The sequence below is a fragment of the Sander lucioperca genome, chromosome 11, assembly GCF_008315115.2.
Source record: "Sander lucioperca isolate FBNREF2018 chromosome 11, SLUC_FBN_1.2, whole genome shotgun sequence".
Lineage (NCBI taxonomy): Eukaryota > Metazoa > Chordata > Actinopteri > Perciformes > Percidae > Sander > Sander lucioperca.
The window spans coordinates 37,980,219-37,999,107 of record NC_050183.1 but is presented as its reverse complement, the minus strand read 5'-3'; the positions used below and the strand labels follow the sequence as shown (position 1 = coordinate 37,999,107).

The 18,889-nt window shown below is 41.9% G+C and overlaps 2 protein-coding genes across 4 annotated transcripts; one reads left to right on the top strand and one right to left on the bottom strand.

Annotated features, from left to right (window-relative positions):
- Positions 1–133: 133 nt before the first annotated feature.
- peak3 (PEAK family member 3) lies at positions 134–3,851 on the bottom strand. The gene is made up of 4 exons (XM_031318430.2): positions 3,466–3,851; positions 3,063–3,205; positions 2,081–2,655; positions 134–1,720 (listed from the first exon to the last, which is right to left on the bottom strand). Exons 1-4 carry the CDS (start codon positions 3,528–3,530, stop codon positions 602–604), a joined length of 1,902 nt encoding a protein of 633 aa, XP_031174290.1. The 5' UTR covers positions 3,531–3,851; the 3' UTR covers positions 134–601.
- Positions 3,852–9,375: 5,524 nt separating this feature from the next.
- Positions 9,376–11,577, top strand: org (oogenesis-related gene). Of its 3 annotated transcripts, none has more exons than XM_036007656.1 (6): positions 9,376–9,631; positions 9,758–9,829; positions 9,916–10,147; positions 10,800–10,954; positions 11,261–11,365; positions 11,449–11,577. In XM_036007656.1, the coding sequence occupies exons 1-6, from the start codon at positions 9,578–9,580 to the stop codon at positions 11,494–11,496; spliced, it is 666 nt and encodes a 221-aa protein (XP_035863549.1). In that variant the 5' UTR covers positions 9,376–9,577; the 3' UTR covers positions 11,497–11,577. The 3 variants fall into 3 exon arrangements, with proteins under 3 accessions (XP_035863549.1, XP_031174292.1, XP_035863550.1); XM_031318432.2 differs by having other exon boundaries at positions 9,377–9,631; positions 9,916–10,135; XM_036007657.1 differs by lacking the exon at positions 9,758–9,829 and having other exon boundaries at positions 9,476–9,631.
- The last annotated feature ends 7,312 nt before the right edge of the window (positions 11,578–18,889 follow it).

Below are 18,889 nucleotides of genomic sequence, written 5' to 3'. Positions count from 1 at the left end.
GGCAAATTTGCTCGGGATTAAGATCACAGGCAACCTCCACAATTATTTTTAAATTACTAAAGGTCCCCAGGTGATACTAGTCCTGTGCGAATAGAGCTTTTGACGCATACTGAGACAACATACTAACCTTTAGAGTCATCTTCATGATTTATTAAGAATAATCATACAATGGAGTCGGTGAAACAACTTTAGCACAATTATTTAAATAGTATGTTATATATAACGCCTCAGAAAGCACAAAAATACAGAAATCTTGTTAAATTATTTTCAAGTTTGTTTAAAGCACTTTTCTAACTGGCAGAAAATAGTTTGTTCATTTACATTTATCACTTATAGTAAGAAGCTGATTGAGAAAATACATTTATAGGGCCCTTAATGATTAATATTACAGCAACACGTGTTCAAAGTGCAACATTTTATTAGATCAATTTTACGTGATGAAGAGCAGTATATGAATGTATAAAAGGATGGAAAAGGCCTTTTAGCCCAATGAAACACACATTCTTAGTGTATTTTTGACCATTGTACATAATACAGACTGACAGTGACTGACTATGTTGGACTATAAATACCAATGAGTCATCAAAAGAATGATTTCATTTCAAGATGGACTGTCCATATTCAGAGTGAGCCACAGCTGACTGGTCACGCTCATAACTGTCTCGGGGTCTGTAAACGACAGGTATTGCAGGCACATACAGTCCTCCCAATCCAGAGCAGACTGATCCTGGATCAGCCCTCTCTCTGCCAACTTCATCACCAGCAGGGCTCGCTTGATTGTCAGCCAGTTGTGTACAGCGGTGGTCATTGAGCCTCTGTGGTTGAAGAGGGAGACACGTGGCCCCCAGAGAAGCGCCTGAAGCATGGCCACCGTGTCCGCCATCTGTGGCCCGCTGCTCTCACTCTGGAGCAGAGAGGCCAGATAAAGAAGCCCCCTTCGGTATGAGGACTTGGACATGGCTGGAACTGAGTCCAGAGGTGTCAGGCTCTCTTGTGAGTGGAGGCAGTATTGAATTAAGGCTCCAATCTGGGATTTGATGTCGGTGAGGGGGTGAGGATCAGACAGAGCAGATGATAGCGGGGTTAACACCACACGAGGGGAGCCGTGTGTCCTCCATAACATCTGGATCTTTCCTTTTTTCTCTGTCTTTCCCCACTCCATTTCTTCTTTCCATGTGTTGGTTTTGAAACCTCTCTTTATTTCACAAGCATCCTGTTCTAGCTTGTTGTCTCCCTCTTCATTCTCCCTGTTGGGCCACACTAAAAAGATCCCCCGAGGTCTGAGCTCAGCTGCAGTGGCACTGTTGTACAGATGTTGTGTGCCCATTAATATCTGCAGCAACAGAGCACATACCTGTCTGTCATAATCCAAACAATCTGTGCTCTGGAGCATGCTGTTATCCTGAACAAAGTCCTCTAGAGTGGCGTGTGGCAGGTCTCTCTCAACACTCACTAAGAGTCCTTTCTGGAGGAAAGACTGAACTGAGGGCAGATTAATGTTCACATGAGCTGTGGCATACTCAGTGCTGCCTCCACCTGGTGGTTTAGCAACAGTGCAGTCTGGCCTAAAAGGACGAGAGGGATCTTGAGTTTTAAATGTGCTGGAATCATTCCTCGGGGTGTTGCTTGCTTGGAAATGAGCAATGACATCTTGCACATTGACATGCAATCGCTGTTGTTTGGTGGGAGCTGAGGAAGATTCATCACTTTGTTTGTGTACCTGCACAGAAAGACAGAAAATAGACACAAGCATGCAACTATAGTCATAATCAAGAAACACTTGAGCTGCAGAATGTTAAAAAATATATCTACTCTGGCCTTCCTGTTGCAGTTGTGACACCTGATGACAGTTTAGAGGAAATGTTTCTGCTACCGCAAGTCAATGTGACAATTGCCAATCTCGATAAGATCAAGTTTGCATTACTGGTTGCTGTGTGCAATGTGTATACCACTTTGTTTTACACACAATATCAATTACAATTTGACCCCAAGTGAATATAGCATACAACAACAGAACATTCTGACACCATGCATGATCACACAGAACTATGTGGAGTGAATTAAAGAGCTGTAACATTACCCTTAAACCAAGCATCCTCCCTGGGAGCTTAGGGCTGTGCAGGCTGTAGTAAACCGTGTCTCCGATCTGCTTTGGCTTGCTGCCCTCAAACAGCAGGAAATCCTGAGGCTGGTATGAGCTTAGAGGTATGTCCCTCTCTGTGGCCTCTCTCTGCAGGAGGATCCCAGCCTCCTCGCTCTGTGCCACGCTTCTCAGAAAGAGTAGATGTCGATGCTGAATCCCCTGAGAAACAACCCGCTGGTCGTCCAATCCGCTGAAGAGGTAGGGCAGATGTTCGTCTGGGGTGTCAAAGGACAGCTGGGAGAAGGACGGTAAGGGGACGGGACTCCCTCTGACTGGTTTAAACTCCTCTGCCTCTTCAAGGACATAGCCATCGGGTATGGGTGCCAGCATGTACAGCGGGTTGTCAAAGTTTTGAGGGTGTCTTTGCAGCGGAGACAGGGGAGACAGGGGAGACAGAGGAGAGAGTTGAGGCCCATTGGTGCCAGGGAGGGAGAGGGTGCGAGCTAACCTTTTCTTTGGAACAGGCGGCGGTGTGTCATCGGAGAAAAATCTCGCCTGGTGTCGGGAGGGATCTGAGCAACACAGCGAGAAACATTTAGGTCAGACTTAAAACAGTGAGCAAGAGCAATGAACATGCAACAGTTTTGGGAGTCTGCATCCGCAGCTGAGTTACACTACAGAAAGCAGTTGTCTAGATGAATAGTCTGCAAGTCAATGTGTCAGAATATTACATGCATGTTATTGAAAGTAAGAGTTTCAGATTGCTACTTCCTCTCTTTCAGTTCTCACAAGAAAGACGAACTGAGAAGACTGAATCACACATTATAGTAAGTTGTGTCCTTTCCCATCACACTGAGCTGTACACGCCAGTCATGTTTCCAGAATTGGGGAACATGACATTTGACTGGATTTGTTTGACATTTACAACATGCGAGTACTTTCCCTCACCTTTACTCACTTCATCATTCTGCAAACCTACCGTAGCGCTGGTGTATGGGGCACTGGGCTGCGTGACAATCAGTGGGTTCAGGGAAGACGTCGCTATATGTGTAGTTTTGGAGTCCAACAGGGCTGAGCATAACACAGTCAGACCCCACACTGGAGCATCTGGAGGAATGGTTCCTGTATAAGAAGATGGACAGGATAACAAAAAACATCTAAGTGCATGCACAGCAGCATACTTCACAGTACCAAATAAATGATATTTACATGAATCATCTGTGCAATCTACTTTTATCCCAATAAAGTAGGATCTTTTCATAAGGATTATGTGATTATGGATTAGACAGACTGAAAACCCAATAAGACAGTGTGTAAAATATTCATAAACTTCTAATAAGACTGAGTTACACTACACTAATAAGACAGTTTGTTGGTCTTACCTGTGCTGTTTGACAGGCAGCGCTGGTGGCTGTTCCTCAGCTCTGCTACCAGGACCAGACGCCATCAGGAATGTCTAAAGTTACAACACCTAGCTCCTCCACCTCTCTGACAGTTCACTGCTGTCACTGAACTGTGTGTGTGTGTGTGTGTGTGTGTGTGTGTGTGTGTGTGTGTGTGTGTGTGTGTAGCTCACAGGTGGCTAACTCAGCGCCTCTCTGAAATACTTCCCGTTTATCTCAGCAACTCCCCTTTCTTGTTCTCTCTCATCTGTGTAGTTGCACGTTTTAAAGTAGATTTTCTTGTTATCTTTTGTACTAATCGTTTTCAGTCTGAGGTTGAGGTTGGTACCGGAAAGCGCTGTCTGTTCTGAGGGCAAAACTGTTCTCTGAGCTAACCTCAAGTTGACAGAACAGGGAAGAGCAGTTATTGCAAAGCCCCTTTACTTTGCACTCTCGTCTCTTTCTTTCTCAGTTGATCTACATTCACCATGCAGCCTCAGCATGAGCTTCTCTCTTTTGGATGATGCAGTTTGAGCCTTTACACATGCAATGCCCTCTTCAGGGCTCGGTGCTTGCATGTAGGAGTGTTTGCTTTCACTGACTTTAAAGGAAAGGGTAAATATTTCAGATAAAGACCAGATGATTTATCATGTCAATATCTTGTACAACTGGGCAATTTTGGACAAATATTTATGGTTAGACAACCTCATTTAGTGAATGTAAATTCTGCTCTTTTGCTGAGAGGTCAGAGGTCAGTCTTGCTTAAAGACAGTTCAGCAAGGCATGCTTGTTTATTTCAAAACCCAATATGAGAATAGTTTTGATGCCAAAAGTCAAAATAATCAGGATTTAATGACTCGGATGATTGCTTACCACTTAAGCAATTAAATGGCACCCAACTCTAATTAAGACATCAACATTGATTATGATCTTTAATTTTGCAGCACAGCGATCAAAAATAAAGTCAAAACAGCAATATCAGGGAAATCAAGTTAATTAAACAAGACAAAGAGTTGTAGTGGCTCTGTTCTTTGAGCTAAATGCTAACAGCTAACATGCTGCTGATGTTTACCATCTTAGTTTGGCATGTTAGCATGCTAACATTCGCTAGTTAGCGCTAAACACAAACGACACCTGAGGCCGATGGGAATTAGTCATTAGTTTTGAAGGTATTTGGTCAAAAAGTATTGGACGAATTGAAATTTTGACCTGATAATGGCGCTAGATAAAATGCCCGGGGATCACCAGAGTTCCATCCATCCATCCATCCAATAGTTGTTGGGATATTTCAGACTGACAGATAGATCCACATTTCCACCCCTGGAGCATTCTGCTAGCATGGCTTAAAATGCTACCATAAATGGTGAATATGGTTGGAATATGTGGGGGAATACAGCCCACGAAGCATCTTGAATAAATTACGAGCATTTATATTCATATTCAACAAAGAAAATCAAGTCTCACACCATGATGCCACAGTGTGAGAAAAGCCACATGAATATAAATAACTGACGATAAATTACCAATTTTAGATATACTGATAGGGGCAATGACGCCTGTGTGCTGCCAGGGACACAGAGAAAACTCCCACACATGTGTCTATAATATATTCTAATGTGCAAATAATGTAAATATTCTAAGTACAGTCATTATTTGTGCTGACGTGCTACCTAGAGTCTATTGTTGAGGCGGAGCATGTGCTGCTGAAGTACTCCCATCCCAAAATGACTCTCAAATGGTTTTCCACTATTAATTCTGCTATATTTATACATTTATATAATAACAGTCACCGTCTCATTAAAAACATGATGACAATGTGTGAACATGCTGTGTCCGACAATGATGTGTGAACCCCAAATCTAAAACCTAATAATAAGCCTAATAAGGAGCTGAAAAGGAGCTTTGTCATAGAAAATCTGCATGTGGTGATCAACAGAGCTGACTGATATATTTTATTTTACACGGGAGAAAAGAAACGCTGGTAATGGTCATCAAGCAAACATGTCAATCAAATCCAAAACATGAAAGAAGACGCCTCATTACTTTTGAGTTCTCTCAATATAACAGGAGAGAGTGACATGTTTTTGTCTCCCGAAAGATGGTATGACAGAAAATGTTTGGGAACCACTTGGAGATGAGGTTGTTATCTATATGCAGTGCATCAATTAGTCAACAGAAACTACTACAGCTAGTTAAAACGAATGTAGTCTAGTACAACAGCCCTGGAGTAAATCATACCTTCATGAAGGTTATCGTGTTATTTTGCTTTTATTTTGTTCACCCCATTTATATCTTTGGGTTAGAGGCACTGACAGTAAATGACATATTAGAAACACAATACAGTCAAATAAAGCATGGTATATTTGAAAGAAGTCATGAAATTTGCTTTATTTTAATGGACTATAACGGACAATTGCACTGTTCTGCACATTGCTGTGTGTGTTCTCAAAATAACAAACCTAGATTTTTCTAACATAAACCTTATCTCTTTTATAAGAATGCCTTTAAGTGACTGAGCTGTTAGTGAATTAAATGAAAGCGGAAACCCTTATTTGGCTTAAAGCATTAATGTAAAACCACTTATGACACAAGAGGTTTTTTTTATATTTATGTGTATGACATAAGACTTATATCATACACATAAACAAAGAATATGACAAGTGATTATAATTTTAGATTACCTTAGTCTGTTCTTGTGTTCAGGGGCTCATTCTTGTATTTTCATCAACCTCCACTTAGAGCAGAGCACTCTGCATCATAATGATATTTACTCACTAAATTTCAGTGTGTGGGAGTGTGGAGGACACAGGTTACGAGGATGCATTTAGTTGACCATCATTAAAGGCCTCTCCATTGAAGCTCTCCATATGCTAAGGAGCAAGAACTGCTGGGTTTCTCTGCCCGAGGGACAAATCAGCACACATTCATGCAAGTTTACAGTTCCATCTAACCGTGGAAACTATACAGACGTATTCAACAAGGGGCTGAATAGGAGCAGACAGCGCAAGAGCGAGTGACATTTAAGATCTTGAAAGCGGTGGAGGAATTCATTAACCTTAAACACTATTGCTGATGTGAAGTATTCACTGTGCCCGTTATGAGAATCTTAAAGGTGACCCTCCATGCTCCTCAACAGGAACAAGAAACAGGAACTTTGAAATGAATAAGACGATGAAAGACTCAAACATAAAACACACAACATCGCAGCACTCTGTTTATGTTGGTTTATTTATTTTTTTAAGTGACAACAACTGATACATTTTTCATGAGTTTTCACAGCTTAATCTGCAGACATTTTTGTCTACTGACACCAGCCAAACACTGTGTATTTCATAAGGAAATTGATGGCAATCAGCACATTTTTACATGAAGTTGTATTAAAGCCCTTGGCACTGTTACAAATCAGTCCCATGATTTAATTCCTTACGGCGGGAGGTAAAGTGTTTCCTTATAACCTCGTAGAAGCGCCGTTTGCGCTTGCCATCTGGGTGTCTGGGCGTAGAAGACGATGAAACTGTAGCGTTGATGGAGGAGGCAGAAGAAGCTTTTATCTCTCCCTTTACTGCTCTTTCTTTATTCTGTGAGTCAGTCAAGTCTTTAGTCAGCCTCTTCTTTTCTCCTGACAGGTGAGAGGAGTTTCCTTTGTTGTCTACTGTCCTCGTCACTGGAACTTTGCTAAGACAACATGCAGCATCCTCGTCCTTGTTTAAGCGCCGTAGCCCAGCTTGGCAGAGGAGTGCCTCCTCGCTGGCCATCTGTGGGCTCTGGCTCAAGGTGATGAAGCCGTACGGGGTGGTGACTTTGGTCAGGTGTGGCAGGGAGAGGGCGGCTCTGCTCGCAGGGTCCAGGCAGTGCTGGTCCTCGGAGTAGGAGCATGGATTGGACCCCTCCCTCTGAAGAAGAGATCTCCTCTGGGTAAAGGGGTCTGAGACACTCCTCTCAGCCCTGCGGTCAGACAGAACCAAACTGAAATATGAGGATGATGAGGATGATGAGAGCGTGGAGCAGGCCAGAGAAGCAGATAAAGATGACTCCGGCTCAGTCTCAGAACTCCCTAAGCCTTCGTCCGTTTCTGCATCACCCTCCTCTTTGTCCGATGATCTTAAGCTGTTCTGCACAGACAGACTTGGTATAGTGAACTGTGGGATGCTGTCAGGTGTCAGGATATTTGGATAACTGTTCTCCCGGCTTGTCTGGAAGTCCGATCCTAGAGAACACCCGAGGGACCGTGCACTGCTGGTTGCCCACAAGAGTGCACGGATCCCTGCGCTGCTGTGTCTGCGTGATGTGGAGAAATCATCTAAAGCTTTGGTTCCGCTGCTAATAGCTCCAATGCTGAACGTCCGTGTGACTATGTTCTTATCCATCACTGAATGTCTTTCACTCGCTTTGCACACAGGCTTGGTTGTAGAATGGCAAGAGGACTGATGACAGGCAGCTTTTATACGTCTCCACTTCCCACATTTTGTCCTCCACCAAATGCATCAACAGATACGTAAATGTGACGAAAGCAAGAGACGGAAATGGTTACCAATTAGGGAGCTTGTCAAGTACGGAAGCATAATATTGGGCCCTTTCTGTGAAACCTCTTTATATGCTAAGGAGCAGACAGAGATGCAACATCTCCCTGCCTCTCAGAACATCACACCGTAACATGTTACTAATTTTAGGGTACTAACCATTTAACTTTTTCACGGTTTAATGCTACGTTTGTGGTTGCAGTAGGGCTGCAACTATTCACTATTTTCATTAGCGTTTAATCTGCTGATTATTTTTTAATGAATCGATTAATTGTTTTCATTTCATTTCATTTATTTTATTTATAAAGGGCTACGCACATTAATAACATTTCTGTGAATGTGCAGGTGTTAGCCACTTAGTTTAACTGTTAACTGTTTGGCCTAAAAAAACATCAGAAAATAGTGAATAAAACCCATCGCACAATTGTTTGTTTTGTTTGACTTAAAGTTAAAAGATATTCAATATAGTATATAGAAAGGATTCATTTACCGTCGCATAAGACAAAGATAAACAGCAAATCTGAACAATTAAGAGGCTGGAACTAGGAAATATTTAGCATTTTTATTTTAAAAATATATATAAAAAAAAGATGTAGGCTATTCTCTCAGGAAGAAAAAGATCAGACCTTATTATTTCACAAAATTATAGGCAACTACTTTATGTAAGGGATAATGTAAAACGAGCTGGCCATTATATTGCAAATTAGAAGATTAGAACCCTGATAGGGTGATGCAGGACCTCGACGAGGGGTCTTGAATCAGCCTGAAGATTCAGATTTATTAACGTCAAATAAAGAGCTGAAGCCTGCAACCAAATGCTATAATGTTACACAAATACGGAGGCTATAGTTCACCAACCTGGCGATTATACACTACTAGAGCACATGTTGTGCTTAACTTTGCGACTTTATTTAGCCTAGTTATTTAAGAATCTCTAGTGGCAAAAAAACTATAATGTTAAACAGCTGACAAAGCTAACGTTAGCTTGTTAATATATGACCGGTTTACAGTGAGGAGTAACATATCTGACCTGAAACATTTTGCTGTTTAATAATGATGTAAATCAGAAAAAGTACACAACATAAGCCTACCTCAACTTACCAAACATTATGCCAATAACATTTATTGTTAAGCTAAAGTTAAATAACATCAGCATAACATTGGCAGAATCTGATATTCTACACACATTTCTCCATGTAGGCCTATGCAGAAATGAATAAAACAAAGTAAAACAAACATGTACACTAATTTTTGAAAGTTATGCTAAGTAGCTTGTGATGCTCATAGATATATAGGCCTGTCTCGCTGTATTAGAATAGATGCAGTTTATGGTAAGGTAGGAGGATTTCGGTTATGATCTGTTCATGTCCAAACCGGTCACGTGACCACCATCTCTCGGCCTGTTGCAGGTTAATTGGCGGGATTTGTTCATTGGTTCGCTCTGATTGCGCCAGGTGCATTTGTCTCTGTTGATTGGCTACACAGCGGCAACTTCAGGATTTTACCCTCCAGAACCAGCACACACTTTAGTCCTTCAGTTTCTCTTCCTCATCGTAAGCCGGCATCAGCACCAGGTTTTGACCCGCAGCATTATGGCTTGTGAAATCTGCAGAGAAACCGAGCTGGAGCAGGCCGAACATACTGAGGTAAGTTAATGGCTAACGGACAAATCTAAGCTATGTTTCCTGTAGCAATTTATCGCCAGCTGCTAGAGACAATTTAGTAAATGGTTGTTGTGGTAGTTTTCCCTTGTTCTGTCTCCTTATTAATAGGACCGCGTTGTAAAGAGAGGTAGTGTGTTTCGCCCCATGCTGCGCGGACTCTTCTGGCCCTTCGGCATCGTGGTACGAGCAGCAGCTAACTAATGTTCGTTTGCATTCAATCTGTTAGCTTGCTTTACATACGACCTAAACATGGCTCTCGCTTCTAGGTGCGCACATACCGCGGGTTTTGGTGGCTGTTGGGCTTCCGGCAGCCACTGGAGATCGCCGTCGTCAGCCCCGCGGTCTCCAGTCCCGTACGCCATAGCCTCGCAGGCCGCAAGCGTCTGCACAGACTCACCCGCCTACTGCTGTCCATCCTACCCCGCTGGGTGCAGAGCGCCATGGGCTACCCGGTGTCAACCAGCATAGGGAGATCCCTCTCACCAGGTATTGTAGCTGGTGAATACTTGATTTTTATCGAGCTAACATTAATAATTTTAAATACTCAATCTGTGGTCTTAATTAGGGGCCTGCTAACACAATCGACCAGTGACTTACCAGACTCTGCATTCAGCCATTTTCTCAGGCTCAATATGTAGTGACCCCCTGACTTATCCAACGCTATTGCTGATATCACCATCTATTGTGAGATGAGTTTTTTTTTGACTGTTTAGTGGGACAGAACGACCCATTAAAGATGTTACCTTGGGCTCTGGGAAATGGTGCGGGGGGGAGGGAAGTTACTTTTCAAATGTTTTTTGACCTTTAGAGTAAGTGACTAGTAAAGGTATTTTTAAATGCATTATGCCTACTTGCTGTGCTACTTGGGGTAGTCTAGGTGACTCTGATGATTTTTAGGTGTAGGAGAGGCCAACATTTAACTTCACTTATACCTACATGAAGGCTGAGCAATCCTCAAATATCTAAGGTATCAAGCTCCACTTCAGGTACGCACAATGTTGTGACAGTGCTCTGCTGCACTATTGTGTTTTGCAGTGGAAGTAGGACTTACTATTGACCTTTTTGATAGTCTTGCAAGCTCTTCATGGATCTGTATAGAACCATGAAGGGTATGATTTTTTTTTTTTTTTTTTTAAATGTTTCCCAACAGAGATCCGAGTCTCTCCTACTAAACCTTGTGGAAAGGGCAGCAAGAGAAAGCAGGATGAGTTGGATGAGGATGATGAGGAAGAGAGTCAGACCTGGGTGGAGGCTCTCAATCAGGAGCTCGACGACGACAGCCCCGATCAGGATCCTGACTATGAGGTTAGTGCTCATTTTGAGGCAGCAAATCTCAAATGTTTATGGTGTTTGCTCCAGTTTCACCTGTTGTAAAATGGTAAAGATGTCTTCCCTCATTTCATCTGAGCGGAAATGGAAGCTATCTCAAAAGTGCCTGCCTTTTTTTGGGGTCAAAGTGTGCCTGAGTACACTTGTGTTACATATGTTCAGTTTCTAGTGCAAATGTGGTAATGTGTACACACTTGAGAAAACACCTGCAATAATGCATTTAAATTCATCATGATTCATGATGGATGGAGAGGTCATTATCTTAATGCTGACATCTCTCAGCCCAGTACCATAGAGACTGGGAGTGAAGAGTACTGCTCACACAACGACACGGAAAGTGACATTGAAGTTCAGGAGAATATTGTGGTCATTGAAGATGTGAACACGGTGAGATCTATGGAGGCAGTTTAAAATAAACAAAACCGCATGTGTGAATGAGCGATTCACTAACTTGACTTTTTGTGTTATAGGGTGTCGAGCTGGCCCCTCCATCTGAAGTCTCTTGTCCTGATGTTTAATTTGTCATATTGACAATGTTGTGTAGTATTTCAGTGTTTTTGTATCTTTATATATTCAATAAATGTTGTCTTTTTCCTTGACATTGCTGTGGCCTCCACTAGATGGCAGTGACTATCTTTTCCAAAAGCTGACACAAAGTAAGGAAATGCATGTTAATCTGCACCAGTGTTTTGTAAAGTTTGTTTAAATGCAGCTGGTGCACATGACATGAGTTCATTATAACTTGTTTGGTATTTAGTATTCTCAATTACTGAACTTAATGCTGTTTTAAAGTTGCTTTTAAATGTAGCTTTGGCCCTGCTGTAATGATTACAGGAATAAATGTTGCACCAAATGACTCTAGTTGTGACTTTAACACTTCAGCTTTGTTTGGTGTTGACTGTTATGCATCCTGTGTTAGGCAGATGACTACTAGATGTGATCACTGCCAATAAATATTCAAGAACTTACAAACGTGGATGTCTTCAACACCAAGCACACACTCAAGCTAATGTCAAATTAAGGTTTTTTTTTTTTTGGTTAGATGTTGACTTTGCTTTCTGCTCTGTATATTGGCTCTAACAAAAGTATTGGCATTTACTTAACCCACGGAGCATGTATTCATACAAAGAGGTATTCCAGACCAAAGAAGCGAGAGATGTACAGTTAAAGAGCATGGCTTCTGAAAGCAAATGTGCTAAAAACTGAGTACATTTATAAGTCATTAGTGGAGTTGCTTCTAATGTACACAAATGCTTGAGCTGGTAAACCCTCCAAATGATGTGGACCTCAAACATTTTTGTCTGAGCCAACAACCACTTTGACAGTTTGATCGGAGAGCAGTGTTGCATTCAAATGTCTGGGTAATATGAGTTTATGGATCTTTTTTCACCAGTAATATAGACAGCCAATTAAGCACTGACTTTAAAACCCTATCACTGACAGTGGAAGAACCAATGCTATTTTTGACTTTAAGCATGTGACTCCATTGTTAAACCTGAGGTCATCCAAGCTGAAAACGAGCTTCACGGAGCTCCTACTCCCCTTGTCTCTATGCTGCTGGTGAGGGTTAAGCTGCTGCCATGTGGCCCTCTTATGGCTGGCATCAGGAAAGGATGTGGAGTGTAATTTTGTGCTGCCCAGTCATACCTCTTCTGTCCACCTGCGCACATTCAGCGTCTCTGTTCACTGAGTGTGAGCTGTTTATCGGAGTAGGTGGCAGGCTACTGTGAAGAGGCTTGTGAGGCTCTTCACAAGTGACTGAAGCTGTGCTCTTCGTCCAGCAATCAGGACCCAGTGTTTAGATGGAGCAGAAGTGATTGTGGTTAGAGATGAGCTAATGTTGGTCTTTTTGTTTCCTCTTATCAATCCTGTGTGCTGTTTTTAAGAAGCACTCATCAAACTGACATTGTGTTGAGCTGTTATTGTTACCTAGGAATTTAGAAGGGGAACTCCACTTATTTTGTGCATAAAGGTCAGTTTATTTTGCCTCTGTGCCAGCGACAGCCATGGCCTGAGGCAAAATGTTTTCACATTGTCTGTCCGTCAGTCCCATTCTTGTAAACGCGATACCTCAGGACTAAATGGCTAATAGGGTAACATGATTAAGGGATGACATTTTGTATTAAAACATCAAAGGTCAACTTCACTTTGACAATAGGCTTGTTCGAGATGAACTGCGCCTCGTCTGTGAAGTAGACGAGAGCAGCAGCAGGGTGCGGTGACAAAAAGCCGCGGTCAAGTCGGACAGTTTCCAGCCGCTTCCAGCAGTCTTTAGGCAGAACAGGAAGTCACAAACGCTCACATCCTCTTAGGTCTCATTCCAATTTAACTTAAACATTTAAAATGTTATCAGACCCATATATCGGCTTGTACACAGTCTCCAGTTTTTATTAAGTGGCTGTAAAAATGCTCTACGTGCAATCTGTTGCTGATGTCAATAAACAGACTGTAGATGATCCGTAATCTGAACGGATTTAGTCTCTGATCTCTAAATGTAACTATCAGCCACACGTGTGTCCTGTAGAGAATAAGCCTATAAATCAGACAAATAGCAATTAAAATCCCCCAAATTGAAAAACAGTTTTTATAAAATGTCACGTTGGGGGTGGCCTCTAGCTCACCCAGTGAGAGCGTTCGCCCCATGTTGGCTAAGTCCTGCAGTGGCGCAGGGTTCAAATCTGACCTGCTGCCCTTTGCTGCGTGTCATCCTCCATCTCTCGCCGCTTTCATGTCTGTCCACTTTCAAATAAAGGGAAAAGCCCCCAAAAAATTATTTAAAAAAAAAAAAAAAGTCATGTTGAGTCTATTCTGAACCAATCAGTTGAGAGGCAGGCGTTTCCCAACGGGCCCTGGGTCCGCCTGGGTCTTCCAGTCGGTGAAGAGTAACTGCGCTGCCTGCGTCTCAAACCTGCGGCAGCCTTGATCTCGTGAGGTTACCGTTGCCCACGTGTATGACGTCGTGAAGATGTGTAGTGAAGTGTGAAGCATCATTGTTTAGCAAAAAAATACACTAAATCTCTTTTATTAAATTGCTTCAAAGTCTCCATATATTATGAGTCTGGACAGACATGCATGTAATGTTAACTGCATCTTCGCTGGTTTACGAAGGCATACAGCGGCAAGGCGGTGATTCCAGTTAGTCATGAGAAGCACTCAGCTTGTGAACGTTTTCTGTGGCTCAGGAGGAGCTTCGTCATTTCTTAGATAATAACCCTGATGACATCATCAAGGGTTATCTCGGTTTGAAGACAGAAAACCTGCATTACAAACTGAAAGTTTTGAGTTTGAAAAATGTGTGTGTTTACCAGGCAGGGAAGGTCTAATGAAAATATGCTATTGAGTTGCATTATGGGAAATGAAGGATCCATAACCATACTGGGGACTGAGGGGATATACCAGCCTCTACTGCTTTTTTTTTTCTGCAATTCTGACTTTTTTTAAAATCTTGAGTCAATTACCCAACTGTATGTAAGTGCATTACTAAATCACTGTAGCCCCCCCACCCTTTAAGGACAGTAGTAGCTGTCTCAAAATGAAAGGCATGTGAAGAAGCACACAGTATGAGCCATACAGCATGCGCAGTATGACATGTTTCTAGGAGAAAATAAGAATACAATATTATAGATATTAAAATAGGATTTTATTTAATCAGGTAAGTCCCATTGAGATTAAGATTTTCAAAGGGGACCTGACTACATGTAAAACAATACAAGATACTGAAGAGCAATAATATACATTATACAAACATGATGCACAACAGGACATGAAATAATTATCACATAATATACACAAGTAAAAGAAAAAGCTCTGTGGGTGCAGTACCGTGGATTTTTAAAGTGAGTTAATAAGTGCTTCTTTCTGAATCGTAAGCATTTTGTTTAGACTGAACTGATGGTGGGTCTGCTGCAACCACAGCTAAATCATATAATGTGGCAAAGGGAAAAGTGTCAAAAATGATGCCAACATTTGCCAAAAACAGCAAAGTCAGCACCTGTGACAATCTCAACAAACATTTAACATTATGAGCTTCATTAAACTGTCTGAGTTAATTTGTCCACTTGCTGTTTTTGCGTGATGAGAGTTCAGAGTTTAAAAGAGACGAGATCCAGTATAAATGGGAAGTGATTCAGTTGTTGACACCAAGATCCAGCTGCCTTCAACTCAATTAATTCCTGAAAACACTTGAAGTTGTTTTGACAGTGAACTTTGTGTCTTCCTTTTTTCTTTTCCTCTCAGGTGTTTTTTACCTCCTGACGCTCGGGAGCAAAGGCAGCCGCCACCTTACTGAAGCAGCACATTGGTGTAAATTAAATGCTGTGCGTGCGTGCGTGCGTGCGTGCGTGCGTGGCTGGCAACAGTGAGAGCTGGATACAGAACAGGAACTGATGGTCTCTGGGGGTTCTCATGGCTGTCTGAACGTGTGAAGGGTAGACTGCTCAGCGGAGGCAGCGATAGGGAGCATCGACCTCTATCTGTGGTGTTTGTAGCCAGCTGGAGACTGCTTTTTAACCAGAAAGCTCTGTGTTTGCCTTTCAACAAGCAAGGTGAATACACAGCGTCTGTAAGGGGCTCTAAATTTCATGCACAGTCCCAGGTGTGCTGCAGAACAAAGGCTGCCTGCCTCATGTGGCGAATGTAGTGAAGGTCTTGTTGTTCTGTAACGGATGTCTGCATGCAGAGTGATTTGTTGCGGTGATCAGTTTAGATGCAGGGTGGTTAAGTTGCAGGCAGCAGGGGCTTTCATATTATGTCACAGCTTTTATTTTACAAATTACTTTACCTGATCCATGTGAGCAACTTGATGCAGCACAGATTGTTATAAAACCTCTCTGACACACACACACACACACACACACACACACACACACCCAGAGGCTGGACATACTGCAGAGCCACAACTAGGACCTGACATGGGCTTGTTGTCACCTTCAATGAATGGCAGCAGGTGCCGTCTGCTCCCTAGGCCTCCAGTCTGACCTGCAGGCTATTATCTGCTGCATTACAATGTGACTCCGTAATGTCTGCCAACAAAAAGCGCTCAAACTCACTCCCTTGCCTCTCACTTTTCCACTGCAACCTGCTTTACTGCCCCTCTGCGTCTCTCTCCACACAAGTCACGCAGCGCGTTTCGCTTTACCTCCGGCCTAATGACCAGCTGTCGTCGTAGATTTCAAGAGCATCCATCATCTTCAGAAAAGTAGAGCAGGAAAACAGGCATGACAAATGAAGCAGACAAATGGAGCCTTCAGTTTGTCGTACACTTTGATGGAGGACAGTAGTGAGGGCTCTCTAAAACGTTTCAGAGTAAAGGAAACCTGCTTGGAAGTCAGATGTTGATTGAAGTGCTGTGGAACGAGTGGAGGATCAACTGTTGGTGGATGAGCAGCTGCTACCTCAGGGAACTGTCACTCAAAATCAAGTAAAGTTTTCAGAATAAGAGCGAATCGAGTAAATTTGTTTCAGAGGTAATTTGACACAGCAGCGTTTTTCATTTCCTTAATGTTGGTTTTATCCTATTTTAAACAGTCTATGGTTTTATCCCTTCAAATAGTTTTATATGATAATCTGATGACCTGAACTATCACAGGCCAGTTTATCCTCAAAGTCCCATGTGAGCTACCGGGCAGCATCCCCTCAGCTTCTCATCTGGATGAGTGTATTTTACGTCTCACTGCGTTCCTTGATCAATCCAGCTGGGTTTAAAGGCTTTGCTGCTATCTGTGATTGTCCTTGTCTGCATGAAGGTCTCACAGCAAACTGTGCAGGGCTCTCAAAGTGTGTGAAGTCAGCTCCTGCTGATGCCAGTAAGCGAATCCATTCACACGTTTATGATGCTATTCTGCTGCACGGCCCAGGGACCAGCGAGATTCCTAACAACTGGAGGAGCCAAGACATTCAGACAAACAGTTTAGGAAGTCAGACAGCTTGTAAATGTTTATTGGAAATCAGGAGCTGCAGTGCATCTGATTCCTCTGGCCTTTGACTCCGTCTTGTTCGATCTGTTCACACCAGCTGGAGCAATTCTGTTGCTTGGTATTCACGACATGCCAGTCGTAATGTGACAGACTTGGAAGGGTCAACTGTCATGTAGGTCTCAACAAAAAGTTGTATGACTACTTTTTGTGTTTGTTTTTCATTGTCAGCTTTTGAAATGTATTTTCAAGTTGAAACGTGTAGCTTTTGGCACATTGTTGTCCTCTGGTGGTGTTGTGGAAGATTGTCTGGAAGCCTGTTTCTTTAAGTTAACCGTCGCGGCACTCGGCAGTGGTGGAATGTAAGTAAATACTGTACAAAGTACAAATTGGAGGTACTTGTACTTGACTTGAATTCTTTCTTTTCATGCAACTTTATACTTTTATTCCACTACATGTCAGAGGGAAATATTGCATGTTTTACTTCCCTACAATTATTTATCAGCTTTGGTTACTTTACAAATTAAGATTCTTGCACACAGAACATAAAAGAAGTTAAAAAATATGTTTTGTTAATAACTACACTACCCAACAGTAAAAGTACAGCTGAAACAATTAGTTGATTAATCTATTAGTCTATTAGGACTTTTATATGTAACGAGTATTTTCACATTGTATTATTAGTATCTTATTTACGTAAAGGATCTGAATATTCATACTTCCTTTACCGCTGTAACTTGGGTAATTTTAGTCTGATTATCAGGCTCATCCTGCTGGGCCACAGTGTGAAACATGCACTTCTAGTGATGTGGCTTTTTTGGACACACATTATTGGACAGCAGCTCTGTGACAAACTGATCAATATTTTTTAATAGCACGGTGTGGAGAACTGCTCCACCATACGGACGGACGTTCAATATTTTTGGTACCAGATTTAAGCCTGCGATTTCAAAAATAAATGGAATATAAATGAAATTTAAATGGAAATTTGCACTAGAGACTGACTTGAAGCTTATTAGTCCAGCACACGAGTTTAACTCCTGAAGTGGCTCTTTGACTTGATCTGTTGGTGTCTTAATCATGAATACTGAGCAGCACTGTAAGCTGCTTTGGATGAGAACATCTGCCAAATTCTGCAAATGTTATTGTGAAATACTTTCAGGTAGCGAAAGCTTTATTTTATAAAATACGGTTTTTACCATCTTTCTCAAGGAATACATTTGCTTTTATGTTATGAAGTGTTTCTTATTTACAAAATCTTTGTGATGTAACATCCAATAAAAACTGGTTTGACAGATGGCGTTGCGCTATATGTGGTAGGAGTATACAAAGAGGTGGTATCAAAGTATTAACAGTAATTTTAATATAATATTAAGTAATGATACCTATATTGATAAACTGTGATGGGTAATGTAATATAGGTTGTCTAAATATGCCTTAAACTGTACTATGAAGTACTTTAAAGTATAAAAATGTACAACATGTCACAAGTAAGAGTGACATTCAGTCTCAAAGTCAAAGCTTGAAAAGAATAAAATCTTCTAACCTGGAAAAAAGTGCCAAGTGTCAGCACCTCAAAACTGTGCTGACAGTATGGTGCAGCTCTTGAATAAAGACACTTTGGCAATTTCCACCTTGAGTTATCTTCAACTGCAGCAGAGGTCTGCCTGCATACGTGCTCATAGCTACATTTCTATCCCTCAGCAGGTTTTAATCCCAAACATTCACTTCACTAGCTCATTTCGCTGAGTAACACGCCATACTTTCAAGAAGAGACCTCAGCTTTAATGCAAGGTTTGTTTTCCTGTCAGTTTACGCTCAGATGTTACTTATTCACAGTAAAAATGTACAAAGTAGCATTGCTGGTCAGAACATGGTTGTTTTTATTGTTTGGGGCAGTGAAGCGAGTGGACCCTCTTTGTCCACATGTGCAATAGCTACAGGAAGTGTGTGTCTAGTTGTGTGACTGGTATCCCTCTGTCAACCATATTAGTGGCTT